General features: G+C 38.9%; 1 protein-coding gene across 1 annotated transcript; it reads left to right on the forward strand.

Moving 5' to 3' along the window:
• Positions 1-430: 430 nt before the first annotated feature.
• LOC143302166 (splicing factor ESS-2 homolog) lies at positions 431-18480 on the forward strand. Its single transcript, XM_076616704.1, has 8 exons — positions 431-564; positions 2956-3121; positions 4263-4424; positions 4926-5077; positions 5657-5777; positions 7900-8258; positions 9757-9872; positions 11983-18480. Exons 1-8 carry the CDS (start codon positions 460-462, stop codon positions 12308-12310), a joined length of 1509 nt encoding a protein of 502 aa, XP_076472819.1. The 5' UTR covers positions 431-459; the 3' UTR covers positions 12311-18480.
• The last annotated feature ends 286 nt before the right edge of the window (positions 18481-18766 follow it).

Here is an 18766-nt window from a genome sequence, read left to right on the forward strand (position 1 = left end):
TCTTTTTTTGTTTTTTTTTGTTTTGGATAGAATATTCATTTACTTCTTTTTTTCTTTTTCTTTTCTTCTTTCTTTATTTTTTAATTTGAATATTCAATTACTTCTCCTTTTTTTTCGTTTTTTTCCCTCAAGGCCTAACTAAGCGCGCTGGGTTACGCTGCTGGTCCGATGAGGCATCTGCTTGGCATATATGGTGTAGCGTATATGGATTTGTCCGAACGCAGTGACGCCTCCTCAGTTGAGCTACTGATACACATACACACACTATGCACGTCATATCAGTGCACACACGTACTGAAAACACACACACACACACACACACACACACACACACACACACACACACACACACATTTTGTTTTTTTCGTGCAAAAAGATGGGAGCTCAGCGGATGCGCAATACTTTCTCACCAAGAAGTATTTCCGGTAAAGTTATCGAGACTTACGTTGGTGAACGACAATGGCTGTAGAAAAACGAAAAGAAAACATTGTAGCTGTTCAGTGTGAAAACGAAACGCCAACCAAAAAACGAAAGATTATTCTTGATGAGGATGCTTACACAGAGGTAGGTTTATTAAACTATAAGTTTAAATGATGTGTATGTGAATGAAGACAAAACAACGTAGAACATCGTCAATGGCATCAATGAAATTGAAATGAATGATCATTCAACATGAACCGTTCACACTTGTCACGTATTGTTTCGTTGTTTTAGTTTGTCTGGTATCAATTATGTCTTAATCGAGAATATGTTAAGATTGTCACTACAAATGTATGCTAGAGAGAGAAAGAGAGACTCGGAGAGAGCAATGGGTCAGAGACAGTAGCCGTGTACTGAGGAGAATGACCTGGAGACATACCTGTGAGAAACAAGAGTCAGATATTACTTTTAATTAGACTGTTCTGAGTGAAGTGATTTGAAGATTAACAACATATGACAAAGGTCTACGAGGTAAAGTCGTTTCTGGTGTTGATGTGAACATTCCCTAGTAAAAGTAAGTTTTTTAATAACACTTACAGTCAAGCTCTGAAGCTGGCCGATTTTCGTGGGTGACTGTGTTTTAATGTGAGAAGGGAGGAGAGTGATATAATCTATATTTCAATGAATTTGGCTGTTAGTGTTACTAACCATCAGACTACATTCATTCAGGCACAGCAAATCAACAGATTTATTCACTATCTACTTTATCTTACTTGGTTTATCATCTCATCCAGAAGACACAGATATTGAGAAAGTACAGTGTATCTTCATCTTTTATATATACATTGCACTCACAAGCAATTTCATATGCATTCTCATAGAATTCATCAGTCATGATGTCACACACACACACACACACACACACAAATACACACACAGATAAAAATTTAAAACTAAAAGCAATGCAATGAGGCTTTTTATGTTATTTTTATCATTACTCATTAAGTCATTGATGATAAATATTGATATTTAATTTATCAGCACACCTGTTTCGGGAGAGCAAAAAGTAAAAACACTTGATTTTATGTAGAGAGTTTGGGTTATGGCTGGTTGATAGTTTGTGTGTTTGTGTGTGTGTGTGTGTGTGTGTGTGTGTGTTGCATGAATCAATGATATATTTGTATACATGTTCATGGTTCATCCATTCTGTGGCTGTGTGCTCATGTGTTTGTCACTGCCAGTGTGTTTGTGTTTGTCTGTGTGTATGTTTGTCTGTGTCTGTGTGTGAGTATGTGTTTGAGAGGGCTCTAAGACTTTTTACTGAGAGAGCATAAAGAGAAAGTGGGAGAAACAAATGCACGCACGCACGCATGCAGAGCTCTCAAAATAAATTTTAGAATTAGTAGCAGGCAGCCAGAGACTCAAAAGCCTTTTTTTTCTTTTCACTTTTTCAGTAATTTCACATGAAACTTTTTTGGTTGTTAATATCTAAAAGAAAAATCTGTTGTTCTGAAAAAAAATTAATTGATTAATTAATTTTTTGTTGTTGTGGTTGAGATTTTAAGAAACTATTTTAAAAGAAAACATTTTTGCATACAGGCGGCAGGTATCAACTTTCTTTAAAAAAAAGAAAAAAGAAAAAAAAAAGTGATGACTCTTAATTGTTGCTTTAAAAAAAAAAAGAACTTAGTTGTTGACACTTTTAATTGTTTTATTTTATTTTTTTTAATAGAAAAATGAACTAACTTGTTCCCAAAACCTCTTCAAAGATTTTGGCCAAATGGCCTTCCAGTATCAGGCACCTTCTGTTGGGCATTCTCTTCCTCTGGATCTCCATCACCCACCAACTCTGTCCTCTTTCAAAACTTGAAAACCCAACTTTTCAAACAGGCCTTTGACAGTGAGTGTGATGAAGCATAGCTAATAGTCTGCATTCTTCCTCCTCCTACCCACTCCACTTTACCCTGTTCTCAAATCATCTTGTTGTGTGTGTGTGTGTGTGTGTGTGTGTGTGTGTGTGTGTGTGTGTCTGTGGGTGAGTGTCTGTGGGTGAGTGTGTTTGTGCAAGCGTATGTGTGTGTGCAAGTGTTTGTGTGTATGTGTGTACGTGTGTATGGCATTTTTTGTGTCTTTGTCAGTTTGTGTGTGTGTGTGTGTGATTGTTCATATATATACCTGCAATTTGTAGTATTGTCTTGGTGAAAAGATACACATATATGTGTTGCTTTTTCATGTGCAGAGGTATGATATTATGCACTATTTTTGTATAGTATTGTTTTGTGTGAGGCGCTTAGAGCCCATTATATGGGGAGTTTGCATGATATAAGTACTATCTATTATTATTATTATTATTGTTATTTGATTTTGAGAGACAGTTATATTATTTTGCATAATGGTATGCATGCATGTTTACAAACTTTTGTGTTTCAGCTTCAAGAGAGAAAATGAGTGTATGCTATAGTTTTAATACTTTTTACCATGTTGCTCAGAAGTTTTTTTTCTTCCATGTTGCTCAGAAGTGTTTGCTTTTTTCAGAGGATAGAGAAGATCATTGAAAGAGACTTTTTTCCGGACCTGTCCAACCTGAGTGTACAGAAGACTTACTTTGATGCTGTGGAAAAGAATGACCTGGTGAAACTGAGAGAACTGCAGATGAAATATGGAGGACAGTGTCCAACAACTGGGAGGCTTTCTTCAGTGTGTAAGGAAAAAAGGAATGAAGTTAGGAATTTGTGTGTGTGTGTGTGTGTGTGTGTGTGTGTGTGTGTGTATGTGTGAGAGAGAGAGAGAGGGCTTGTATGTATACATTTGTCAGTAACTTGTAAGCATGTGCCACACATGTACAGTGATGTAGATATATATATTTGATATAGTTTTCTGAGTATTCATGCTTGTGATATAATTGTTTATAAAAAGATACCTTGAACCAGGCGAAGGTGATGAATAAATAGACTTATTTCAACTATGAATATGAGTTAAGTTATAAATTTGAAACACAGTGCCTGATGATGAGATGTGAATGGTCCCATTGACTTTTGATTGAGTTCAAGCACTTTTGAAAGTCAGAACTAACAGTCAAACAAAAAAGAAAAAGAGAAGAAAATATAATGATAGCACATTAGCAGACATTTAAATCAGAAGCAGCAAACTGTCATATTTTCTACAAACACTGAGACAGACATCACAACATCATCAGTGCTATCCAACACATGTATACTGATTGACACACAAAAAGGCTCCATAGCACAGATGGAGAGTAGTTTGAAAACTGTAGTGGATATTAATACTGTTTAGATAGATCTGAGTTATCACACAGCATTTGTACAAGGACTTGTTTGCTTGAAGTTCAGTTATCGCAACACATGGCTGCATTATACACTAATACAGTCACAGTTGCATTCAAAATTCAGGTCTTAACACTTGATCAATTTTTGGCATGTACTCCAAATCATTTGAATCTTGCAGACCTACATTTAGGAAGTGTAGGAATGATTTGCATGTTTCTCGCTCATTTTGACAGATGTCCTTGTACAGTGACTCATGTACCATTAACATGAATATTAGATAAAGGTGTGTCAGTGTGTGTGTGAGAGAGAGATTGAGTGAGAGAGAGTGAGAGAGAGAGAGAAAGAATGTGTGTTTCTAAACATTCAAGTCTAAGCAGATGAATCATTTGAGCAGTCATGCATGGGATGGATATGTGTGTCTGTGTGTTAACATGAGTGTGCCTTTATAAGTTTCCGTGGCAAAGAAAATGAATCATTAGATTTAGAGCAGTTTGGATGACTTTGTATCTTGGAGGAAAACTGAAACTGTACATGCATGTGTGATGTCTCCTGCAGACGACAGTCCAGCCTTTTTTGAGACACCACAGACTGGCCATGGGCAGCCAAGCTCTGCAAAATCTGTGCCGTCCACTTCACATGGCCCCGACCCTGAGGGGGAGGGGCCAGACAAACCGGAGACACAGCCTGCTGATTCAGATAAACCCGACGGCAGCAAAGGTAATTTTTTTTTTTTTTTTTCCCCTTCTCTAAAAAAAGAAAAGAAAAGAAAAAAGAAAAAAAGACTGGATACAATGAGATACAGAATTGATTCTTGCTGTTTTTACACCTTGTTCATTTAGTGTCATTACCAAGACATGTAGAGATATTTTATTTGAAATAGGTTTATTCTTTGTTCACTTTTTTGCTTTCGTGTGGGTGAGAGTGTGTTTGTGCATGAGGCAGGAAAAGGATTAAATCTGTTTCCTAAATAAAAGAAAAGAAGATCAGTTTAATTAAAATTGCTTGTTAATGCTTTATTCAGAAATGTTCTCTTTTCCAATTTGTATGTAACTATTTTAAGAAATAAGGAATCTTGTTCTTGTCTATGCATAAAGTACAAAGAAACAAAGTACTATATCATTTAACAGTTGTTATTTCTTTCCTGTTTCATTCTGTTTGGGTTCCAAATAAACAAAATTTAGAGGACCGATATCATGCCAGGCATTTTGTTTTTAATAGAGACCTCGGACAAGGAGGTTGGTCTGGACGGTTTCCTAGCCAAGCACACCAGCGAGGACAATGTGTCCTTCGCAGAGATCTTGGAGGAGAGTGAACGCAAGCGCAAAGAAAAACACGCCTGGCTTTTTGAAAAAGAAGGCATACAAGATCAGGTTGGTGTCAGACTTATTGAATCTTTTTTGTTTGTTTTTGAGCCTGTGGTATTTCTTCCATCAGTTCAGTCAGCACAGATAAAGATTTTTCTTCTTTTGGAAAATGAAGTGCAGGTTTAGGGTTGCAATAGAAGGAAGTGGAGCTCATGAATTATTGAGACACACACACACATGCATGCACCCCCTTCCTCCCCCCCCACCCCCACACACACACTTACACACACACACACAGTGACACACACACACACACACACACACACACACACACAGAAAGGAGAGAGACAGAAGAGATTGTTCTGTTTGCATCACATTTGGCAGATTTCCTTCTTTTGATTTCTGAACATTTTTTTTTAAAACTTTACAGTCATTGAAAAGGGTAATGGTGTGAGCATGAAGAAACTGTTGCATTGAACTCTTGATGTAAATGTGTGTTACTGTTATGCAGCTAAGATGTGTTACTGGAAAAAAATAGCACAAAGGTTTCCATGTTACACTTGCAAGCACCATTATTTTGTTATAATGATAACGAATTTGAGAGCAATAGCTATAAAAGTTAAACCATATGTATTATTTGTGCAGGAACATGAAAAGAAACTGGCGCTACCCAGCATAGAGGAGCAGGCAGCTATTACAGATCGTCCATTGAACGTGGACACCTGGACGTATAAACCTGACAACACTGTGATGTATGTTCCAGAAGGTTAGCAACGTGTTTTAAGTAATCATGTTGTATGATTTTCTGTAGGTGGGATACACGATTTGTGTATGAGCATCAGTTTGTCTGAGTATGCAAGAAGCTCCAGATTTAAAAGTGTGTCTTGGAAGTGGGTTTTAAAGCTTTAACCTTGCACACTCACAGTATGGGTCATGTATGTAAACAGAGTGTCTATGTAAGTTTGTCATTTTTCTGCTTGTCATTTGTCTGTGTGTGTGTGTGAGAGAGAGAGTTAGTGGTAAACTTGAAAAAACAACAACAAAACAGTTTCAACAAATCTCTATTAAATCAGATGTTTTAAGAAAGAACATATCACTGGACTGATGAGTTGGGGATATATTGTTGAATCCTTTTTTTTTTCAGAACACAGTTGCATTTCTTTTTTTGTGACTTGTTACTCGAAAAATTATTTTCTGATGTGTGTGGAGTGGAGTTTATTGTTATTATTATGTTTACATTATCTTTTAGTTCCAACATGCTCATTTTGCAATCTGTTAACTTCACAGGGTTGTAGAAACTTCTTTGCACATATCTATGTCTAATAATCTATGTATCTGTCAATCAAAGATGTGCTTTCACACACAACACTGCAGCTTGCAACCAAACACATGATCCCCCTGGCACCCAGCACAAGCACACTAACAACACCTCTCTGTCAATCCGGTCCTTAGGTGTGGAGCACACACAACAAGCACGCTTACAACACCACTCTCTGTCAGGTGGGTCCCTTGATCTGTATACACAACAAGCATGCTAACACCACCACTCTGTCAAACCTGTCCCCTGGTGTGGAGTACACACAGGCCCGCTTACACCACCACTCTCTGTCAATTTAGTTGTGGAGTACACACAACAAACCCGCTAACACCACCACTCTCTGTCAAACCGGTCCCCAGTTGTAGAGCACACACACCAAGCATGCAAACACCACCACCCTTTGTCAGACCGGTCCATAGGTGTGTAGTACACACACCAAGCACGCTAATATCACCACTACTCTGCGTCAATCCAGGTCTCTATGTTTGAAGTACATACACTAGGCACGCTAACAACGCCGCTATCTGTCAGTCCAGGTATGGAGTACACATGACGCTAACACCACACCACTCTCTATCAATCTGGTCCCCAGGTGTGGAGTGCACACAGTGATGCTAACGTCACCACTACTCTATGTCAATCCGGTTCACCAGGTGTGGAGTACACACAGTGATGCTAACATCACCACCACTCTCTGTCAGTCCAGTTCCCAGGTGTGGAGTACAGACACCAAGCCCGCTAACACCACCACTCTTTGTCAATCCAGGTGTGGAGTACATGCACAACAAGCCCGCTAACACCACCACTCTTTGTCAATCCAGGTGTGGAGTACATGCACAACAAGCCCGCTAACACCACCACTCTTTGTCAATCCAGGTATGGAGTACACATAACGCTAACACCACACCACTCTCTATCAATCTGGTCCCCAGGTGTGGAGTATACACAGTGATGCTAACATCACCACCACTCTCTGTCAGTCCAGTTCCCAGGTGTGGAGTACACACAACAGTGATGCTAACACCACCACCAATCTCTGTCAGACCGGTTCCCAGGTGTGGAGTACAGACACCAAGCCCACTAACACCACCACTCTTTGTCAATCCAGGTGTGGAGTACATGCACAACAAGCCCGCTAACACCACCACTCTTTGTCAATCCAGGTATGGAGTACACATAACGCTAACACCACACCACTCTCTATCAATCTGGTCCCCAGGTGTGGAGTATACACAGTGATGCTAACATCACCACCACTCTCTGTCAGTCCAGTTCCCAGGTGTGGAGTACACACAACAGTGATGCTAACACCACCACCAATCTCTGTCAGACCGGTTCCCAGGTGTGGAGTACAGACACCAAGCCCGCTAACACCACCACTCTTTGTCAATCCAGGTGTGGAGTACACGCACAACAAGCCCGCTAACACCGCCGCCACTCTGTGTCAATCTAGGTGTGGAGTATACACAACAAGCACACTAACAACACCACTCTGTGTCAGTCCAGGTGTGGAGTACACACACAACAAGCCCGCTAACACCACCACCATTCTCTGTCTGTATCAACCCAGGTGTGGAGTACACGGCCCAGGAGCTGATTGAGATGCGGAAGCACAAGACGCGGCAGGTGGTGCACCAGAACACCCGCTTCACCCAGAACCCTTTCGGCCGCACTGGGGGCAAGGAGCTGTTGCAGAAGGCGGCCGTGCATAAGGCCCTTGTCAACCAGGGCAAGATCGGCCACGACGGCCGTGAGCTGCTGGCCGCCCACACGCCCCAGGTGAATGGCTTCAAGCTGATGGGCACCCCCTCCCCAGCCCCCGGTGTGGAGGAGTCCCCACTCATGACCTGGGGTGAGATCGAGGGCACCCCCATGCGGCTGGAGGGCACGGAGACGATGCCCATGCACACCCCTGGGCCGGTTTTTAAGGTGAGGTACACGAATACAATACATGATGAATACACAAACTTTATTGTCTGTACTTTGGTACAGAGATTTTTTTTTGGGGCAGCAGCAATAAAATATATATAAGTTAAATGACACGCACAATACTGAAGGTACAATACAGATGGAAGTAAATGACACATGTTGTTCCGAAGGTACTCTTACAATCAAGATATAGTTCACTTATATCTTTGTTCTAACAGTACCTTCGGTATAACGTATTCTACCTCAGAGGTACTGATACAATACAAAATATAAGTTAAGTGGCAACTACTATACTGAACGTACTGATACACTAAAACTTATTGTAATATGACACATACTGAATTGAAAGTACTTGTACAATATAGCTATAAGTTAAATGAACATACAGTATCATGACCCACTAGTGCCACCTCCAGAGTCACAGTGTGTTGGATGACATTTAAAAAAATTTTTTTAAACATTTCCTTTAACTTGATGACCACATTATCCTCAAATGAATATGTAAGTAACATTTTTTTTTCTTCAAAGTTAAGATACTAAGATTTAGAGATAAAATGTTGATCGAATATCATTAACATTTTGATGTATCAGATTAATTAAAAAGAGCCATATTAAACACCAAGGGGGGAGTCTTGTTTGACATAGTGACAACCATAATGGTTCCAAACATCTATGCCTAAGAAGCGATGACTTTGATCGTTGGAATGCAAAACTTATTACTTACCTATTTCTGCCTCTTCTGGGGTATGGAAGACTTAAAAATAAAGCAGAAGAAAATAAGTGTAAATTTGAACATAGTTCTCACAAATTATTGAGTATGATAGATAAAATAAAACTGTGAACACACAGCAGAATGTCACATTCATTGCTGCATGACTACTCTTCAGCTTGAATAATTTCCAGAGAAGTATGGGAACATAGTACCAGAATAAAATCTCTCGGCACTCAGTACAATACATTTGAATACAGTTCACTGCATAGCAGTGCAATACAACACAGCTTAGTGCAACGCAACACTACACAGTATATTGCAATTCAGTGGCATACAAAAGGACACATAAATAATGCAATGTAGTACATTAAATTATTGTACTTTGACGATTTTCTTGTCGATAGGCGGCCATTTTCATATTTGAAGAATCTGCAGCAGTGAAAAGGGGTGGGGATAGGGGGTAACCCATAGTTGGTCCTGTTATGATAATGATAGTTACAATGAAATACAGTAAATAATGACAGTAGCGGTGGGAGGTGTTGGGGCACAGTATAAGAAAAAAAATTTAAATATATGCATGATTGGTATGTATATATGATGATTGGTATGTGTGTATGATAGTCAGTTGTGTTCAACTACAACCATCACAACAGCAGAGGAGGTAGTTGCTGTCCGAACTGTCTGGGGTAGGATTTGATTATAGCGGAGAGTGTCTTGCCCACGTTACATCCCCACTATATCAATGTAAAAAAAAAAGTCTTAACTTTGTTTTCTTTTCTCCTTCAGATTCCTGAACTTCCCAAGAGAGACCGGCTGGGCCTTGCCTTGGCGGAAAAGGTCGGCAAAGCTCACAGAGCAAAGAAAGAAGCTGCCTTGAAACAAGTGACGCGGCGACTGGCTTCGTAAGTCATGCCTGAGTAGTTGGGCTGTGCTGTGAAAGTGATCTTTGCGGTGCTAAGTTTGCTCATTATTTTTAAGGTCTAGTCTGAATTCTTAAGTGCGGGCAAAAGCTTAGCATTGTTAAGATTGTTTTTGCTGTCCTGCCTTTTTTGGGGGGTCTGGTTTGTGTTCCAAAGCTTTCATTCTGGATACAAGTAACCAGTTATTTTTATGATTATTTTTTAGAATATTGATTTTGTTTTGTAGAAGCTGCCCTTGATTAAAACAAGTAACATTTTGACTGGCCTCATCATTGAGGCCTAAAAAGCTAGTTTATATGTCTTATTTTGTGTTTCAGAGTTTGTATTCTGGATGCAATTAGGTAGCTTAGTCAGTTACTTGTTTGAGCATATATTTTGTATTGATAACTTTATTTTTGTTGTTGCAATGAAGGAGATGTGCCTCAATGTCATTACATTGTTGACTCTGTATGCAGAGCACCAGTGGATTTCATCTTTTAAAATAACATCAGACTGACAAGATGAGCATTCAAGGGCATTTCTTCTGAGAGAGATTTGCTGAGATTTTGCATGTGTGTATGTGTGTTTGTATTTCTGTGTCTGTGATGCAAAAGTGTGTGAGATTCAAGTATGTTGTTGCTAACATATTGCCTTATCTAAAAGTTTGTTGAAACAATCTTTTCTTATTGCAGACACATTGTGAAATGCAATGTTCTTTCATTGTTTTCTTTGGTGATTTGTCTCCTTATATCATTATCAACAACAACAACAAAAAGAAAAAAAAAAAGGCAGACAGGCAGAAAAGAAAGAATGAGAATAGAATGCTTTATTGTCACGAAACCTTAGTCACAGAACAGTACATATGAAATTAATGACAGTTTGAAAAGGGAAGATAAAAAATATATGTATGATAGGAAAAGAAATACAGAGAGATAGACTGAACAATTGTGTACTTTGCACAGGTAAGAAATGGCCATGCTTATCAGTCTTAATGATGATGATAATAACAATAAAGTATTTATATAGCGCAGAGACAAATAAAAGCGATAACACACCAGTCATTTACACGCCTGCATAATTCTGGTTCAAAGGGATGAAAGATAACATTTAGAAATACATGTATTGGAAGTAGAAAGCTAAAAAAAAAAAAAACCCCAAAAAACTATGGTCAAGAAAGAGGGGGTGGGGGTGGAGAGGAAGGGCTGTTTTGGAAAGAGGTTTTTTACGCCAGACTTGAAAGTGCAGAGATATGACTAAGCAATAGAGGATAAATGTGTGATTAATATATGTTGTGACCCGTATGTAATTTTGTTTTTTGTTTTGTTTTTGTTTTTCCTTTTGAAATTCTGAGAAATGCTGTGCAAGGGGTGGGGGAAAAAAAAGAGAAAATCTGTGATTGGAAATGGTTTGTGGTTTCAGGTCATCTCCAAGCAGGGAAAATAAATCAGTGATAGGAAATCAAATGGTTGTGGTTTCAGGCTGTCTCCAAGCAGGGAAAATATTTATAAAGAGATTGGTGGCTGGAAATGATTTTTTAGTTTCAGGTCATCTCCTAGCAGGGAAAATAAAGAGATATATGACTGGAAATGGTTTATCATTTCGAAAAGATCATCTCCTAGCAGGGAAAATAAAGAGATATATGACTGGAAATGGTTTGTGGTTTCAGGCCGTCTCCCAGCAGGGAAAATAATCAGTGACTGGAAATAGTTTGTGGTTTCAGGCCGTCTCACTGCAGGGAAAATAATCAGTGACTGGAAATGGTTTGTGGTTTCAGGCCGTCTCACTGCAGGGAAAATAATCAGTGACTGGAAATGGTTTGTGGTTTCAGGCCGTCTCACTGCAGGGAAAATAATCAGTGACTGGAAATGGTTTGTGGTTTCAGGCCGTCTCACTGCAGGGAAAATAATCAGTGACTGAAAATCAAATGGTTTGTGGTTTCAGGCCGTCTCACTGCAGGGAAAATAATCAGTGACTGGAAATGGTTTGTGGTTTCAGGCCGTCTCACTGCAGGGAAAATAATCAGTGACTGGAAATGAAATGGTTTGTGGTTTCAGGCCGTCTCACTGCAGGGAAAATAATCAGTGACTGGAAATCAAATGGTTTGTGGTTTCAGGCCTTCACCCAGCATGAGTCCCCTGGAACGCCTCAACAGCATGTCCCCCGCTGCACAGCGCCTGGCCAGCAAGCGCCTGGGGGTGAAGACCCACACGGACTCCGCCCTGCGTGCCAGCTACTCCCCGTCGCCCTCGCGCACCCCGGGAGACAAGACCCCCGTGCACCTGTCCACCCCATCCCCTGGGTCAGCCCGGTCTCGGTCCAGCAGTCTGGCCAGTGGCCCCTCCCCGGTTAGACAGTCCCCCCGGGCGGTTCGGCCCAAACCTTCCATCACTGACAACCTCCTCAAGCTGCCCCGGAGGCAGAATGCGTCTGACTTTTTCTGAATGAATGAGTGCTGAGTGACAGGGAGTGATAGTGTGTGTGTGTGTGCATGCAGAAATGTGTGTGTGTGTGTGTGTGTGCAGAAATGCATGTGTATGTGTGTGCAGAAACGTGTGTTTGTGTGTGCGGAAACGTGTGTGTGTGGTGCATACATTTAAGTCTGAGAGTGAGAGGTGTGTATCTTATGTTTTATGTGTACAGGTGGAATACTTGTATTCAACTTCTTCTTTTTTTTATACACTTGTCTTATTCAAAAATGTTTTAAAGAATTCAGTTATTAATATATTTAGGGAAAATGCTCTTCTATCAGTTTCATTCATTCCCCTGATTTTAATGTCAGTTATGTTCAAAGTCTGGTATCAGTTCATGCATTGGTGAGTGTTACGGTGTTAACCATTATGTTTTACTTACTTAAAGACTTGAGGTTGCATTCAAGAAAGAAAGGTTGTGAAGGCATCTCTTATTGTTCAGCCCACACAACAGTGCATCTGACAGTTCCATCACCTGCAGAGCTACTGTTGATGAGTTTATTGTTCAGTGGGTGTTAGGTGGAATCTATGATAAACACAGTATGTACGGGTGCTTCAAAACTAAGCACGTTGTGTCCTCAAAAATCATGACAATAAATGTTTCCTCACCCCCAAGCACGTGAGTGTGTGCCTAAGGTCTCCTTACAGATTCAGATACTAAATGTTGTTCAGGATCTTTTGTGATTTGCATTTCAGAGGGGTAGCAGGGTATGGGAAGGTTTTGGGTTAAGGAGTGGTAATGTTCTATGTGCAGACATACTGTTAATAGAAACGGCCTTAGGAGGGAAGCAATCTTTGTGTGCAAATAACAAAATAATAAGAACGAGTCTGCTTTTTAATTTGTTTTTGGTAAAGTTTATGTGTAAACATACATTGATACAAAGAATGATTATGCTTTTTAATAGGTTTTTGGTAAGTTTTGTGTGTAAGCATACATAAATGCTTAGAATGTTTATGCTTTTTAATTTGTTTTTGTTGATTTCTCTTTTAAAGTAGAATAAAAACAAATTGAAGGAAATGTGACTGGTACAAAAAGGGAGGGGGGTTTTTGGTTGTTTTTTTGTTTTTTTCAAGACTGCCTTACTTTAAAACAAAAGACAGAAATCAGTCTCTTACAATATCTGTTGCAGTATTTCTTTTCACCAGTGTCAGCTGTGTCCATCTTTACAGCCACTTTGATGACTGAAATTGACAACACTTACTTTCAAATGATTGAGTTAGAGGTTTGCAAGCACAAGACAGACATCTAAATCTGTATGGAGCTTTATTCTGTTGTTGTCTCCAGATGTTTTGGTTTTATGTGAGTTTTTCATTTAGTCATTGTTTTATACTGATTTACACAGAGCGTTTGATAAACACTGGCAGTCTGACTTATTTTGAGTGCATGGTACATCACTGGTGTTTGTTTATAGATCTGTTTACTTACTTGATGGACCCACTGCAGGTGTGTGTTTTATTCTTGAAGTAGTTTTATTGGAAGATAATGTGGGCTGACAAAGCTGGCAGTATGATGAACTGACAGATGAGGGGATTTTAAAGCAAAAAAAAAAAAAAAAAAAGATTGGAGATCATCCATTCCAAAATCACCTGAACTTCTCACTTTGTATCAGCTTCAGTGGTTATTTTATGTGTCATCACTTTATTGTAATTAAAGCGTGGTCAGTTTAAAAAAACAACAACTGAAGAACAGTTTTTGCTAAAATTGAACAGCAAGTCAGTATACAGTAATTCGATTATTATTAAGTAAGTGGAGTTTAGTCGATGTGTATCATAGGGAAGCGTATCTCAGCAAGTGTATTTATATTACCATGATTACCTCAATTTCCCTGTTTCCAGATTCAGAGATGATGGGAGTGTTCATAATGTGGGATTCTGTAACAAATGTGTGTGTTAATGCCTCACTCAGTGGACAGTGGTGTCTGGAAAGGGCCGGGGGGGTGAGTTGGGGGTTGTGGGGAGTGTGGAAAAAGGAACTCTTATCTTGACCAGTTTTGAGGTGGCCTGTACAAATGAATAAAAGGTTAAAAGTCTCTAACTCTTCGCCTTTTATAACCATCAGGGCAGTAGGTTCAAATCCACTGTGTCTAGGTTTAGGCATGAGAAGGCTGGGCCCAATTTTCCTCCAGGTTTTTTTTTTTTTTTTTTCCCTCCTTTAACCTTCTCTAACAGGGGTCAGGTACCGGTTCATACCTTGGTGGAGTGAGGAAAATAAATTTAAGTTTAATTACACATACTTAACCGTGACCCACTAGTGCAGACTCCAGCAGGGGTCTGATTCCTGTCCTGTGCAAACTACTATCCGCCTATGCGGAGAAAACGAAAGTAGCTACAGCCGATAACCTCCCGAAGTAGGTTACCTCCCCTTTGCATCCCTGACTAGCGCCCTCTTTTTTTCCGGCAGCCATCTTGACTCCTGCTCCTGTGCTCTGCATACGGCCAAGTTTTTCGTATTTTCTGTCTGTCTGTCGATTATTTGGTGCTCTCTTTTTGTGTCTGATGATGGATCACAACAGGTCATAAAACTACTTGGCCCGGTTGTGCAGTCGAGCTCATATTAAGGCGCGATCACAATCGACTTCTTAAAGTGCCTTTTCCAAGGACACAACACCACGCTGAACGGGGGCCTGGAACCCTGATCACTGGTGAACACTGGATCTCAAGTCCAGTGCCTAACCAGTTCTGCCACCATGGCTCTTAAAGTTGCAGATGAGGGCTGTCTTTTGAAACGGATTGAAAATGGTTGTATTGAATATGTTGACAGTGGAGGGAAAATGGATAAAAAGTGTGTGTGCAGTGTAGGGGAAATAACTGCTGGCAAGATATCTATCTACTGTTATTTACTAGTATTTCCTTCCGTTGATCAAATGTTACTTGATCCTGACTGTGTGTTTGTAGAAGGGGAAGAAACGAAACAGTCTGTGAGTATGATGAGAAGACATATTTGTATTGGTTGATAACTTATTTTCCTTGATTTCAGTTATAAAATGATTAATCAGACAATTTAGATGGGTATAACTATGGTTTAGATATATGTAACCCATCACTTTTTTAGTTTCTGTTTTTATTAATGACTTTGGTCTCTGTTGTTGTTTCTGTGTTGATGCATTTTCATCACTCTTAAAACTAATAAAGAAAAAGATTTTGTTCTGTATTCACTAATAATTTTTAGTTTGAATCATAAAACTGATTATATCATATCAGTTTATTGATTGATCATTTTTTTTAAATTAATCGTTTAAACATTTTAATGAGAATTTCATTCTTTCAGTGTTATAACACAGGCATACTTCACTGATGACTTTATTTTTGTTGAAACTAATCAGTGTGCGATTGAAGCTGTTTGTCTGAATGGAACAATGCTCTCCAACTGGGAAAAAAGTTATTGACAAGAACTGAGCATTACAAATTGATTTGTTTCCTCCAGCTTATCATAACAGAATAGTCAAACACCATTCGCTTCTTCTGTGTTCAATGTCTGTAACTCCCACATTCACTCGTGTGAATGTCAATAAATAAGTTATTATGTGAATGCTGGCTAAATTCTTGTTTCCATAAGACATAATTGGACACAAAACAGAAACGCCAAAGAATCAATAGACAGACGGAAAATGCGAAAAAACTTAGCCGTATGAAGTGCACAGGAACAGGTGTCGAGATGGCTGCCGTCAAAAGAGGGCGCTAGCCAGGGGGACAAAGGGGACGTTACCTACTTCCGGGTGGTTATCGGCCGTAGTACTCTCGTTTTCTCCGCATAGGCGGATAGTAGTTTGCACAGGACAGGAACGTCAGACCCCTGTCGGAGTCTGCTCTAGTTGGGTCACGGTAAGTATGTTATTTAAACGTAATTTTAGATAGAAAATTTCCTTTTCCATAACCTACCAAAACACTGACATGGGATACAGGATCTTTAACGTGCACATTTGATCTTTTTTTGTATGTCTATTCTCAGAGTTCAGGTACTTTGAGGTCTGCTCATCTCTTGAACTTGAAAATAAGAAAAAATCACTGCCCTTAACCCATCCGTTGCCTTGATTGGGTTTGGAACACAGGACCTTCACATTGAAAGTCCAGAGCTTTAATCACCGGTGTTTGCGCTTGTCCAACACCATTCACTGACGAGTCGGCTCAGCAGCATCAGAAAAATAGCAAGGGGAAAAATCCAAATTTTTATTAGCAGTTCTGGCCTTTTCCAGTTCAGTTCACCCAAAGACCTTGCAAAATGTTGGTATTGGTGGCTTGAGGATAGATAATGCAGACAAACGTTGTGTGGAATTTGCTGTCATGCTTCATGCTGCATTATTTCATTAATATAAATGCAAAAAGGTGTTCCATTAAGCTGGTTTGTTTATTCAGATGAATAGTGGACAGTACTGACAGCCATTGACATTATTTTTGTGATGATTGATTGATTGAATCAATGTTGTTTGGAAGGATTATGTAAGTGTACATTATTATGGGTTTTGTTGTTGATAATATTAAACATGGATTTGACAAACTAACATAATGAACCAGTTCAGTTTGACTGAAAGCAAAAGCCGTGAAGAAGCCACACAGACACACACACACACACTGATATGGCAGACTACAAATTCTAGAAAACCAGTTTAATCCAGTGTTCCCCAGTTATTAGATACATTTTGTAAACAATGACATATTAGATACTCAAATCAACTAAGTCAGGGTAAAATTTGACAGTTTTGTATATACTCCATAAACCGTGACATCTCCAAATGAAAAAAGAACAAAAAAACAACAACAAACACACAAAAAAAAAACCCACAGAAAACACCTAACAACTTACCACTGCTCTTTCGTGAAAATCAACACAACTATTAACAGTTATTCAATTACATAGAATAGATATACTAAATCCAACTGAATAATTTGACTGATAAACAATTTATTATTTTAAAAGGGAGAGGGATTGAAACCTGCATCATAACACTGGAATATCAATGGCAGCAGTAACATGAATAGCCTTGAACTGTATCCTGTGAAATGTACCTGAAGACGCAGTTTTGTTTAAGTGGGTAAAGTTCATGTGTGTGTTTGTGTGGTGTTATTTTTATTTGATGTTTTTGTAACTACTGAAAAAAGTAAATTATTTTTCTTTCAGTGATAACTACTTCAAACAGCTTTCCCCACAGTGGTTAGCACTTAGATCCATTAATTGTAATGGCATGTTTTGTTTCAGTGGGTAAGTTTTTGAAACAATTAATGCTTGTTATTTTTCAGTGGGTAAGTACTTAAAACAAATAAGAGATCTAAAACAAATGAACAAGAGATCTATGAATTAGCCAGCAATTAATATATGTGGTAAGTGCATACAACAAGCAGTAAACACTGGTAAACAGAGGCCAGTGATTATCATGGGTCTTTTGTTTTGTATGAACACAAAACTGAAAGTGATTAACATTAGCATACATAGGGCAATATATAGCACATTGGTATAATGTAATAACAACACATAAAAATACACATCCGTCAATTTAGTCTGAGATGAAGATATCAGAAAGATGAAGAAAATGAAATTCTGAACTGAACCTAAACCACCTGATTACCAGTAACTGAGATCTTGACTAAAAAAGTAAAGTACCTTACATTTTATGTAACAGGTACCATTCATTTTTTTTGTAACTAGGTCAGATGAGGCATTTGGATCAAGACTATAATACATTTGTTTCACTGTAAACTTACATTCTGGAAGATTATAAAGACAGGAAAAGGAAAACGGATGATGTTTATCAGATTTACCTCACAATGCGTAGATCTCTTATATTGGACAGATGAAACTTGAGTAACAGTAGTTGTGGTGGCATACGGCATATAATGCCTACTCCTTAACAATGATAATGGTTCTGGGGACATATGCCGACACTTGTGCACTGGTGCAAACACCGTGTTCTTGAGCTTGTACATGTGTGTGCTTTTTCTGCATGAGCGTGTGTATGACTCTGCACTCAGTTTGTGTGTACGCAGTTAGCCAACGACAGATCAGTCATATTTTAGCCAATACTTTATATGTTTCAAACATCGATCTGCTCACTTTCTTATCACATGAGACAGTGTGTTCAGAATGTACGAATGGACGAAGTCATAACATACAAAATAAAAATGAGGCAGATGAAGTGAACAATTTTTTTTAGAAAAAAACAAAAACAAAAAAAACCCCAAACACTCCAGGAAATGGCAATTGAGGAGCATAAAAAACCCAAACCACGAGCAAAAAAAAAAAAAAAAGCATAGGATTTTAGAAAATATTATCACAGTCTGAAACATCAATGGTTGAAAAAGAAAACAAACGCACACACTCACATGCATGCAATGAAAGAGCCAAATTTAACAAGAGCAGTTGAATTATATCCAGTCAATTCAGCACACATGAAAAACTGAAGTCATACAGACTCAGACACTGACATACCAGGCATT

Source organism: Babylonia areolata, chromosome 29 (genome assembly GCF_041734735.1).
Source record: "Babylonia areolata isolate BAREFJ2019XMU chromosome 29, ASM4173473v1, whole genome shotgun sequence".
In the NCBI taxonomy this organism is placed as follows: Eukaryota; Metazoa; Mollusca; class Gastropoda; order Neogastropoda; family Buccinidae; genus Babylonia; species Babylonia areolata.

Coding starts and splice junctions, on each gene's coding strand:
- LOC143302166 (XM_076616704.1), top strand. CDS start 460: ATGGCTGTAGAAAAACGAAAAGAAAACATTGTAGCTGTTCAGTGTGAA. Junction 3,122..4,262: donor TGGGAGGCTTTCTTCAGTGT/GTAAGGAAAAAA, acceptor TGTCTCCTGCAG/ACGACAGTCCAGCCTTTTTT. Junction 4,425..4,925: donor TAAACCCGACGGCAGCAAAG/GTAATTTTTTTT, acceptor TGTTTTTAATAG/AGACCTCGGACAAGGAGGTT.